Source organism: Lynx rufus, unplaced genomic scaffold (genome assembly GCF_022079265.1).
Source record: "Lynx rufus isolate CCGP_SWC_20201006 ecotype Redwood Valley unplaced genomic scaffold, mLynRuf1.p SCAF_5, whole genome shotgun sequence".
In the NCBI taxonomy this organism is placed as follows: domain Eukaryota; kingdom Metazoa; phylum Chordata; class Mammalia; order Carnivora; family Felidae; genus Lynx; species Lynx rufus.
Window position 1 is genome coordinate 82027978 of NW_025814867.1, and position 12839 is coordinate 82040816.

At 39.0% G+C, this 12839-nt stretch overlaps 1 protein-coding gene across 3 annotated transcripts in view; it reads left to right on the forward strand.

The window, feature by feature from the left end:
* CCDC50 (coiled-coil domain containing 50) overlaps nucleotides 1-12839 on the forward strand; it is an 81987-nt gene that overhangs the window by 45211 nt on the left and 23937 nt on the right. For all 3 annotated transcript variants that reach the window (XM_047098803.1, XM_047098801.1, XM_047098802.1), the window contains exons 2-4: nucleotides 2877-2939; nucleotides 3751-3877; nucleotides 8137-8227. In XM_047098803.1, coding sequence (XP_046954759.1) covers nucleotides 2877-2939; nucleotides 3751-3877; nucleotides 8137-8227 — 281 coding nt within the window. The remainder of the gene's footprint in view (nucleotides 1-2876; nucleotides 2940-3750; nucleotides 3878-8136; nucleotides 8228-12839) is intronic.

A 12839-nucleotide genomic window follows, 5' to 3' on the forward strand; every position in this document is an offset into this window, starting at 1 on the left:
AGCCCTGCATCGGGCTCTGTGCTGACAGCTCAGAGCCTGGAGCCTGCTTCGGATTCTGTGTCTCCCTCTCCTGCTCATGCTCTGTCTCTTTCTGTCTCAAAAATAAATAAACATTAAAAAAATGTAAAAAAAAAAAAGAAATACATAAACCCATGATCCTGCCACCCAAATTTAATAGATGTTAATATTTGCCTTATTTGCTTTAGTCTTCTCTGTTTTGTTTGTAAGTCAATAGAACATCTGATATAGCGAAGGCACTCCTGCTCTTTGACTCTCTTTGTAGATGAGCACGATTCAATTCTAAATTCAGTTTGTGTCAGTGCTGTATATTAAAAACATATTTTTATTACAGGTGTATGCATCCATAAACATTATGTTTTAATGTTGCACTGACTAAAACAAAAATATAAAATTATTGCAGTTCTTCACATGGTTATCCACATGGAAACCTGCAATAATTTTATAATCTTTTATTCAGTATGACCTTAAACATGTATAAAATATATTGTTTGGCATAACTTTCTGCCTTGGTAACATAAATTGAAGTGGCTTTTAAGTTTTTTTGACCATAATCTGCAGGGTGTTGTATGTTTTACAGTGTAACCTAATACATATATACAGCTGTGTGTGTGTGTACACGTATGTGTGAGTTTTGTGTGAGTAAAACTGAAAAAAGTGTCTCCATTCCATGGTTTCCTCGACTGTGTGTTTTACTCTGTTTTCTAGCCTATTCATTTCTAGACTTAGTAAATTGATTTTATGACCTAATAATAGGTTGACATCCATGATTTGAAAAATATTAATCTCAACAATTAATCTAATCTTATCTAAAATTAATACGGGACATTAGTATACAGACATAAGCCTTTGCAGTATAATAAAAGTGCTTCAAATAATAAAGCAACCTAATAAAATAGCATTCTTCTGCACAAGATTTAATTACATTCATTTTGTCTAATTCATTCTGAATATTTGTTTTCTGTGAACTAAATCCATACATGTCTTAGCCATTTGATCAATTAATATTAATTCACTAGGCATGTTAGGGAGTGCATGTTAGTCAGTATAGAATATCTCCTTTCAGTCTGTTGTGACCTCTTGGTTTGCCTGGAATCCCAGAGGGCTGTCATGGTGTCAGGAAAGGAAAGAGCTCTTGCTGGCTCAGATACTGACTTCTAACCTTGTCACCAACAAACTGTATATAGTCTTGATAACTCTTTTCTTCCGTCTGGCCCTCATTTTCCTCACCTATTAATCGAATGAGTTAATTAGCTCATCTTGAAAGCACTTTCATTCTGTGAAACATAGGGTAGCTAGGACCTGGGCCACAAAGTTGTTAGAATTTGCTAAGAATATATCAGATGTAAAAGAACAGGACTTTCTCCTGGAATTACAAGTTTTGCAGTTGCAAGAAGTAAGCAGGCCATATGTTGTTTAAATGGTTCTTGGGCAGAAATGATTCCCCAATTGTAAAACCATTTCAGAGTAAGCTTAATGTCTCTAAGATCTACCTACTTTTTTATTGTTATTTCTCAGGGACAGGGCTGGCTATGTCAATGTATATGTATGTGAGCATATATAAGTGCTAAGAATGGCAAAGGATTGTTTCTTTATTCCATTTCAGTTAAATGTCTTCATAGGCAAATTCAAAGCTGCAGAAAGAAATCTATAAACTCTGGTAACTTTACGGGACAGTTTCATGAGTCCTACATGTTGTAGTAGTTTGTGGCTTTAGGGAATTTTCCTTTTTCATGTGAGTTACATGTTTGAAATAGAGTATGAACATATCACCTAAATTGCATGTCCTTCATACAAACAAAAGGCACATTTCATGATAAGAGTTCTTTATGAGTATTGTTTTGTGTATGTTTGTTTTAAGAAACAGGAGTTTAAATTGCAGTTTGGGGTGGACCTTGGAGACCATCTCTTCCCATTTCCTCCTAAAAAGATAGGCCAGAGAATGTTCTTGCCTGAATCTCCCAATCGAGGTGACAGTAGGGGCAGGTTCCTGTATCCTCTAAGCTTCCCATATCCTTTTTGTATGCAGATTCTTTTTAGGAAGCTCTACATTTACCGAGACCTAGGGGAGCTAGTTCTAACTCCTGTCTGAGGGTGTGGTCCCATTAAAGAAGTGATTATCCTGAAATAGAAATCTGTTCCTACCCGAGGGACTAATAAAGGTGTGTTTTTCCTTAGGGGCAGCAGGATAGCTGTAAGTCTCTGGGAGAGGATTCCCTCAACCCTAGATGGTTGAGGCAAAGGCTAGATTTCTTTTAACTCCTCTGACTATGCAAGAACTCAGCTTTCTCTTAGCTAACAGTATGCAGAAAGGTCTTGTCTCTTGTATTATGGCCACAATACTTGCCCTCTCTTTTTAGATGTGGATTAGAATTTCTGGACCTATGGGGCACCTGGGTGGCTCAGTTGTTTGAATGTCTGACTTTGGCTCAGGTCATGATCTTGTGGTTCATGAGTTCGAACCCCACATGGGGCTTGATGCCGTCAGCCTGTCAGCACAGAGCCTGCTTTGAATCCTCTGCCTCCCCTCCCCTGCTTGCACTCTCCCATAAATAAATAATTAAAAAAAAAAATTTCTGGACTTATGGGTTCTGATTCTGTGGTTAATATCCTTAGGTCAGAGACCAGAGCTAACCATTACTTTGTGATGCCCTGTGCTTGGCACTGAGCAGGTACTGTGGATGTTTGTGAATGAAGACTTTGTATTAACTAGTCACTATTTTGCACTGCATGTTATAAAGCTGATAATCCTAAAATAGTAGAATTGATTTTTGAAGTAAACAAAATTCTTTTTTTTAACATATTAAAATACTACCATTGAACCTTCTTGTCTGCTTTTCCTCCTTCATCCTCTGCAGTGTGCCGAGATTTTGCTGTCTTAGAGGACCACACCCTGGCCCACAGCCTGCAAGAACAAGAGAGTGAGTAATGGCCCTCATTATGTTCCTTCTGTTTTCTTTTTTAGTAGTAGCTTGAGGCAGGTTTCTTTGGGTGAGGCAGGGAGAGAGAACAGAGTCACCAGGCCTACTTTCCATCAGTCCTGAGGGATTTATCTAGGCAAGTGCCACCTTGGTGGAAAATGAAGTTCTGGGTATTTTAAGATGTGACAGCTGCCAGGGATTAGGAGACTTTGGGTATATGGGAGGAAAAGCGGCGCGTGAACCTTTCCCTTGCCTTAGTATTGTTAGGAGGGAGATACTATCTGGCATCTGTTCTTCCCCTAGAAGAGGGGCCTGAACATCTTTGCAGACATTGGAAGTATCTAGGTTGTGGCCTTTTCTCAATATTTATGTAGGTAATTATGGAAACTAAACCTAAGTTATGTGTGTTACACAGAAGTACGTATTTGCAAATATGTAATTTGGGAATCATTAATTCATGTGTCAATATAAAAAGTAAGTATTGAAAATGTTTATAAATAGAGTGACAGCTTGTGGAGCAGAAGGAGCCCTGGCCTTGGTTTTAGAGTATTGGTGTGGAAATCCTGTCACTGCTGCTGTTTTGCCATGTGACCAGGGGCAAGTTACTTAACCTTTTTGATTCTCATTTTACTTAATGGAAAGAGAAGAGGAATAATTCCTTTGCTGCCTGTTATATAGCATTATTGAAAGCATAAAATGAAGTCATGGATGTGAAGCTCTTTTTAATGGAAAAACCCTTCTTAAGTTATCCTGAGGCGTATTATTAACCAGACGAAACATTGTGATTCCTCTCTTCAATCTCTCCATCCAGTTGAACATCATTTGGCCTCGAATATTCAGCGGAACCGTTTGGTCCAGCATGATCTCCAGGTGGCTAAGCAGCTTCAGGAGGAAGATCTGAAAGCTCAGGCTCAGCTCCAGAAGCGCTACAAAGACCTGTGAGGATTTGGGGGTGGGCGGGAGGCATGCTGGGACTGGTTTTCTCTGTGGAGCCAGCAACCAGGGCAGGGAAGAAGACTGTGTGTCTGTCCCTCTCATGCCTGTCACTGTTAGATTACAAATCCTATAGTGGCTAGCCCACAGTTTTCTTTGGTCTGAAATTTTTGTTGTTGTTGGAATACTTCATAGGTTTGGGGACAAGTGGATTCTGGTATGACTCTCGGCACGTTTAACTGTTGGACTTTGAGCATTTCGATCCACCTCTCTGAGTCTGTATTCCTTCCCTATAGCACATGGAAAATAATCTCTGTTCCCTTTGCCTCATAGGTTGGTTGGGGGATCCAGTGAAATACTGGATATCAAAGAACTTTATGAGTTGTATTGGATTCCTTTACTCTTGCGTGGTTGATGTTTGCTGCTCTTATTTTCCTTGAACCTCTTTTGCTTTCAGGGAGAGGCAGGATCTTCTGGAAAGCTCTGAAATATACACTCAGTTCTCTTTATAACTTCAGCATCTGACAGACATTCTTTCCTCAGTCTCCTCCTGTAATAGTTCGGTAAAAGGAAAGATCATATCCAAGGTCTCTTCCAGCACAATGACTTACTTTTTCCCACTGTTTTAAAAGCTCAGAGGGTGCATTTCTTATTTGAGAGTGACCCCTGTATCTAAATCTCTGTGTAATCCCCTATATCTAAATGGTGGATTTAGCCACAAGGTATTGTTTTGAGGGGAAAGGGTAGAGGGAGAAGTAAAGGGCCCCCACAGTTTACTATAGTTCATGTTCAAATAAACAGGAAAGCCTATCATTTTTGCTGTCTTTGAGGAAGGGTTTGCCTTTCTGGTTTATTATTTGTATAGAGAACTTTAGTCATCCTTTTGTTCAGCTTCCTTATTTTGTAAATAAACACTCTTACTGACTCTTGCTATACCTGTCACCATGAAAGGCGCTGGAGACCACAGATAGGAACAAAATATAGCTGTTGCCTTTAAGAGCCTCAGAATAAAACTCTGAGGCTTTTGAAATCTACAGAGACTGGTGTAAGCCACAGAGAATTAAATAATACATTTAATGCCAGTGAAGAAAGGAGAGACTGGGAAAACCATTCTAACACAGGTGATGTATTTAATCTGAGCCTTGATGGTTAAATTAGAAGTTCATAGTGCTAGCTGAAGGAAACCATTCTAGCCAGAGGGAGTAATAGGGAAGGGAAGAGGTTAAAGAACCTGGAATCTCATGGTAGCTACAAGATGTTCAGTATTGCTGGAGTGTAGTGTGTGATTAAGGGCATGGGTTAGGGCATGAGGCCAGAAAAGTAGTCAAAAACTGGACCAAAAGTTAGGCTTTTAGGAATTTAGATTTTGTAGATGTTATATTATAAACAGAGAACCATTGAAAGAGTTTTAGATTTTCATTTTGGGATCTACTCTGGGGGATGGGTAGATAAAGGATTGTAGGGGACAAGATTGAAGACAGCTTTGAAGTGGTCAAATTAAGAGATGACAAGGCTTGATTGGAGGGTAATGCTCATGGAATAAGAAGAGAGAGATTTGAGAGGTGTGGAGGTTTGGGGTCATAACCAGAGTTAAGATGAGAGCCAGAGGGGCGCCTGGGTGGCTCAACCCTCCAGCTCTTGATTTCATTTCAGGTAGGTCATGATCTCACAGGTTTGTAAATTCGAGCCCCACATCAGCCTCTGCACTGACAGTGTGGAGCCTGCTTGGGATTCTCTCTTTCCCCCCCTCTCTCTGTCCCTCCTCTGTTCTCTCTGTCTCTCTCAAAATAAATAAACAAAACAAAACACCCCCAGAAAACAAAACAAAAAGATAAGAGCCAGAGCTAGAGTATTCTAGAGTTCTAAATCATTGCCTTTTACATTATTCACAGTGCTTTGCTATCAAGAGCAGTTCTGAGGCTGGTGCAGAAGTTTAAGACCCTGAATTAGGGTAATGATAGTATAATGAGATTATTCAGAGATTATTGAGATAAAACTCTAAATATAAATGAGGATTCAGAGAGTAATGGATTATAGGTCTTAAATTAGAGTAGAGCCAGATATTCTATTTCTGCCTGGGACTTCAGGCTTTTGGAGGTACTCCTAGCTGAAATAAGTGGTTACAAAGGAAGTTGTTCTGATTGTCACACGCTAGCAGTTTTGACAGTTGCACCTCACTGGCTGGATGAAATGCTGTGAATATTAATGAACTGGAAGCTCTTACTCACTCTGCATCCTGGGGCCCCTGTCCACTATCAGGCTTGCCCATTGTTGACTACCCCTTTCTCACGTGATTTTGCTTCCTCGGGATTTTGTGTAATTGTCTGCGTGAACTCGATCTTGTCCTTCATGGAAATATGATTGGAAGTGATTATCCTCAGCTTAAACCTCATTTCTTTATTTTCTGTACTAGGGAGGACATCTGTGTCACTTGTAACCTTTAACATTTCATTTGGATTTGCCTTCTCTGCTGGGCTTCTTCTTTTTCCCATCTATTATTATCTTGCATGTAATTAATATTTGCTAACTCCTGTACAGATTTTACCTGAGTTTGAGAGATCCAACTAGAGAAGTCTTTGAAAACTAGGAACATGATTTTGTGTATGATTCTTAATTATTAGAAGTAAGTGAATGAAAAGAGGATATATAAATAAAAATTGTTTTGAGTAGATTTTGTTTCTTTTCAATTCTTTGGTTTGAATGGTTAAGAGTTCTAAAATATTAGACCTATAAGATTAAGTCATTAAGTCCAAATACTTTTATAGCTGATAAATTGACAAGAGAGGGCATGGCTCACTGACTCTCAGTGGCAGGACCAGACATCAGGTCTGCAGCTACCTTGTCCAGTGTTTTTCCTACTGATTCTAGGAGAGTCTTGCCATCCCTTACTTGTGCTCTCTTACTTCCTCTTCCTTCCTTTCTGTTTTGTATCAGCATAACACGTGCGTACACAGCCGCGTCTCTGTCCACCTGTACCTGCCTGTCTCCAAGCATGTTGGAAGTGACCGTTTCTGTATACAAATGAGGATAATTTCTGCCTCTCAGTTTTGTTGGAAGAGAAAGTATGGGCTTTAATTCCTTAATCACAGTTCAGATTATTGCCCTCCCCAACACTTTCCAGTTTACAAAATGCTGTTTGTTAAACATGGAATAGCCAACCAAGAATGAGATTCATTGAGAGTTTTAAGTTCACTCGGTAGAGAGAGAATGAGAGGGAGAATGAGAATGTTTGTTTAGCAAGAAAACTCCCTCTGTAAGTCACAACTGTAATTTCATTCCAACCTCTTCTTAAGTCGTAAACCCTAAGCATGTTTATGGTCATCCTTCCTAGCTAACAGTTGTGTGTGAAGTTTGGCTTTCCAGAGGTATCAGGTTCTGGAGTTTGAAGCTGCCTATTGACTTTTCTTGACCTGAATCTAGAAGACATGCACTTGTACCCATCTCTGAGATATCCAGTTCTTCTTTTTTGTTTGCATTGCTGTTTTAGAGGTGATCTATTTTGCCCACCAAAATCATCCTCTTGGTTCTTCTTCCAAAAAGGATTGTGAGCCTTGACTGCAAAGTGAAGATTTACTCATGTTTGTATCCTCAGTGTCTGAGCATGGTGTCTGTACTATAGCAGGTGTTAAATTTAAGTCCCTGTTCAGTACATGAATGCCAAAACAAGGCAAACTATGGTAGCAGCAGTATTGCAGCATTCGCGTTTCTCAGGGATCTGAGTTTTAAGAAAACTGGCACCAGCCAGAGAGATGTCTACTGGGAACTGAAGCTGCACGGTATTTTAAGTATTTGTGAAACTGAAAAATACATCTAATTTAAACACTTATAAAAATCATTTTAAAGTCATACCATCACTTCTAGGAGACCAGAGTGACATCTAGTGATTTGTATATCTGTGGACATTAATCTGATAGTTTACGTTTCCTTTGTAAGATCTTGAGAAAGCATGCCTGTCTGTGGAGTGGCCCCAGTATGGTGAGGTGATAAGAGAATTTAGAAAAGGCCTGGGAGTTTCCATTGTAGTGTCTGGGGATCAGATTCTGGTTCTGCCACTTGTGTTCTCTGTGCTCTTAGGGAAATGCTGTCACTACTCTGGACCCCAGCTTTTTTATCTGTAACATGTGACAATATCCACCTCTTTGCATCATTATTGTGAGGATTAAGTGAGATAAAGATTTGCACGGGTTCATAGTATTCAGTAAATTGTATTTTTAAGAAAATTTATTTATTATTTATTCATACTACTTTCACCTTTGTTTTTTAGTGAACAACAAGACTGTGAAATTGCTCAGGAAATCCAGGAGAAGCTGGCTATTGAGGCCGAGAGACGACGCATTCAGGAGAAGAAAGATGAGGTACGACTAAGATAATGCCCCTCCACCCCAGCCCTGAGGAAGGGCTGCCTTCTGTATTCATGGACTCAATGCAGGGTTGCCGGATGGGCAGCAGAACTCTCCTCTTTGGTGGTGCACAGTCCAAGTGTTGCCCTCCATGGACCACTGTTTATTGCCCCTCGATAACCTAAGTGAACTCTTCTTAAAGATGATGCTAATTCAACGTAAGAGGTGAATTAGTTTTCTTGGGCTGCTTTAACAATTACCACAGACTTGAAGTGGTTAAAACAGCAGAAACAGAATCTCTCACAGTTCTGGAGGCCAGGAATCCAAAATCAAGGTTTTGGTGGGTCCCTGCTGCCTATTGGGAAAGATGCTTCTTTGCCTCTCCCTAGCTTCTGCTGGTTCCTGACAATCATTGGCATTTCTTAGAGTGTCACTGGATCACTTCAGTCTCTGACTCTGTGGTCAGATGGCCTTCTTCCCGTGTCTTTGTGTCCTCTTGTTTTCTTAAAAGGAAACCAGTCATTGGATTGGGGACCCACCCTCATCTAGTATGATTTTCTCTTAACTAATTACATCTGTAAAGACCCTATTTTTGAATAAGGTCATATTCTGAGGTTCTTAGTAGAAATTACTTTTTGGGGGGCACTATTCAAACCATACAGGGTGTTTGTTTGTGGGTTATTTGTGCAGTCTTGAGAGAGGGAGAGCAGACCTGTGTGTGGTCTGAACACAAGTCAGGGCGTGTCAATCGTGAGAGGCCAGGGGCCACCAGTGCTCTCACTCTTTGCTGTTCATGGCTTCATTCTTCTGTGATGCGCTGCCTCAAGGAAGTAATCAGTTTAATTCTGTATATATTTTTAAATTGTATTGTTTTTAAAGTTGAAAATGACTACAAGTAGCAGCAGTGTTTTTTGGTAAGGAGACTTGAATTTGCATTTAACTATTTCCTTTGTTTTACACTTTTAGCCTTTCTTACAAACAATTCCTTTTCAGCATGTATTGATTCTTTTCTTCTTTCAAACCAGCTGTGCTGTTCTTGGCCACAGACTGAAGAAAATGATTTAGAGTTTTAATAGGAGGATGGCCATATGATTTATTGTATGTATACTCACATATTCTTCTAGGTTCAAGGGGGGACTATTAATAATTACATAAGCTGGGCCTGCCTTGGGTAAACCAGCACACGGAATCACCCTGTTAAATAGATGGGATGAGGACCATCAGTCAAGCAGCCTGCATATACTGCTGCTCCCACTGAGCCATCCTTGTCCCTCTAAGACTCCTTGTTCAGTGCCAGGTGAGCGGGAGACATCTGCTATGTGTGTATTTAGCTGTTTCTTTAAGAAACAAACCATGATCATGTGATAATCAGAACTGCAAGTAAGCATTAGGATTTGCTTTTTATCCTTCCTGTTATCAACACAGGAACTCTTTCTTCCTGCAGGATGTGTTACTCTGTGTAGTCAAGACTTAGCTTTGGGGATGAAATTGGGAACTGAAAGAAGTGATTATATTTTCTGAACAGGAAAGCTTCTATTTTAAAAAATAACAGAGTAATGAAGTTGGCTTCTTATAAATGCTACTGGTGTCCTGTGATTTCCCCCCCCATTCAAGAAAAACAGGATAGAAAGAGAAACCAAAGCACTTTATTTAGGCGTGTAGAATCTAAACAGCAATCACAATAAATAGTTTCGTGGTAATACTGTATAAAGTAAGCAGTGTAGTGATTGACTCTGTTCTTCAGATGAAGAAATTAAGACTTGAGGAAGTCAGTGACTGGTCTCCAGCTATAATAAGATGACCGAGAAATATCTGTACAGTTCAGGTTCCCTGACTGACTGCTTCTGACACGGATGTCCTGTGACACAACAGAAAACATGGAGATTTTCGAGTTAGGCTGCTCTGAGTTTGAATCTTAGCTCTTTAATGTCTAGCTGTGGCTTTCAGCATTTTACTTACCCAGGTAGAACCTTAGGTTCCGAAATGGAGAAGTCATGATAATTGCACATACACTAGAGGGCTGTTATGAGGTTTAATGCCTTTGGTGCATATTAACTTAGCTTCTTACATACTAAGTCAATTTCTTTTCTTTTTGCTTTCTTGCCTAGTGTTTCCCCACCATTCTGCCCCTTATAACAGCTCTGATTTCTATACAGAAGGAGATGTGTGCTAAATTAGAAAGGGGGAAAAATAAACAGGCTCAAGTGTATTCCAGTCTGGTGTGATCTGAGCCAAGAGTTTTCTTGCTTTTACACATCTCCCAGCTACCTTGCCCTCTGTTGTTTGACCTACAGAAATGGTCCCATTCCCCAGTGCTGTCAGAGACTGAATGGGAAGTGCAGCTGTGGAGATTTAGTGAGACTAGCCTTAAAAGCTCCATTCAGACTCTTTGACTTTTCAGCTGATGCTTTAGATCAGAATATGCCTACCGTGTGGAGATGTTTTCTTATCTGAAGATAGGGCTCTCAGCTGACTGGTATGGTATTAATATTAAATGCACAAAATTTGCATTAGTAAAGTTTGTCATTGAAGAATGTATGATAATACATATTTGTTTATTTTAGTCCACGGTGCCTCACAGAGGACACTGAGATGAGATAATAGTGGGAATTTTTCTGGCCAACTTTTGAAAAAAACATCATTGCCTGTTACTCGTGAACTGACCTAATTCTTTTTTTTTTTTTTTTCCCTTCTCTTCTCTCTGTGCTCTTCTATTTTCTTATGGAGTCTGCTTAGCTAATATGTTCTTATTGGACAGCAGGGCTGTGGAAAATTCCTCTCTGGATTTTCACCCAAATCTCTTTAAGAGATTTTTGGGGTCAGTTCTTTGGTTGTTTCTGACTCCCCAAACAACCAGATATAGAATCCAGGGCCTCTTTCCTATTGGGACAGAGTATTTTTCCTGAACAACATTGTACATGAAGAGTAGAGTTACACAACTCTGTGTGGGTTAATTAGCATTTCTGACTTTGTTATGGTATAATTTTATTGTGCTTTTTAACAGAGCACAGATGTAAGGAAAGTAGCATTTCCATTCAGGGAGACAGATGTAGAAAAGTTAAACCAACAACAACAAAAAGTTTACAGAAAGAGAGAGATAGTCTTACCAGCATGGTAGCTTTCCCCTTCCTCCTCTCCCCAGTCCTCTTCCCTCCCTTCCTCTTTCTCTTTCTCTTTTTTCTTTTATTCTTCTGTCCTCCCTCCTCCTTCCCTCCCTTCATTCCTTTCTTCCTTTTTTAAAAAAAACTTGTTTTACATACTGTGACTATATAGTAGTTGCATTTCTCTCTAAGCCTCTGTTGAAGAAAGGGTTGTAGCCTTTGGGAATACTGGACTGTGTGAGTTTGTAAGTAATTAAAGTGGACTAATTCCATTGGGATCATTTTCTTTAGTCATAGCATAAACATTTGTCAGTGTTATTTAATAAGGCTAAGGAATGTGTGTTTAGTTGGTTTAACTTATTTTTAAATGAAATTCTTAAGCGTGTGTGTATGTGTATGTGTGTGAATATCTATAGGTATATGTGTGTCTCTGAACCTAGGTCCAAATATATGTGAATGTGCAACTATTTTAGGGCAAACCTTTTTTTTTTTTTTTTGCTTAAGTAAACATTAGCATGACCATTTTATGAAAAGTCTGTGGCACTAATCCAACAGTTTGAAGCCATTTATAATATGAACTGTTCAGGGATAAACTTAGTAACCAGTTTACATTAAAAATTAATTTAGTGTGAAAGTGATTAGAATTTCATGTTCTAAAAAAGTATTTATATAAGTTGGTAATATTTAGAGCATAGCTCAAATAGCAGTACATTTTAGCTACTAAAAAAATTTCCTATGTTTTTGCACTTTAAAAATAAGATTATACATGTATGGCCAGAAAGGGGGAGGGAGTGGAAGGTGCCTGGTTGAGAAAATTCTTCTTTCTTCTTATCTTAGTTATATTGATGTTTTTTGCATCCATAGAACTGGTATGTTGTTTTCTGGTCTTATACCCCTCTGGAGATGATACCTCTTGAGAGTTCCCTACTGAATTAGTTGTTAATTACTGGTTGATAAAGAAGTGTAGCAATCTAATGGAATGTCTTTCCTTCTTTTTTTTTTTCCTTTCTGATAGTCATTTGACAGTCACATTTTTAGATTTCCTTGATTTTGTGCTGAAGATTTCCTCATTTTGAAATTTCCTCATTTCCCACCATTGAGGAAAAGAAGTGGAAACTTTCAGGGAGAAGTAACCCTGATATAAAATCATATAAATCAAAAAAATAGCATAAGGAATTCAACACAATAGTTTAGTAATTTGTCATGTGCTTGGGGAAGATGTGCTAGGCTCCTTTGGGCCCCATTGCACCTGGTTTGTGATAATGCCTCTCTTAGAGCACTCCCCTTTCAAAGGGTCTTAAATCGTGCTAATGGTTTTGCTTCTAAAAATAGGTAAGGCTTTGAAGATATTGATCATATATCCTGTTTTTCTACAGAGGACTCTAGGAGAATGTTTGGTTCCTTGAAGGCAATCAGTAAATACATGTTTTTATTAAAATTACTTTTTTCTAGCATAGAGATCTTTAACTGTGTTCTGTCTTATGCTCATTGTTTCAAATTTTCAAGAGGTGGGTGAGCTTGAATGA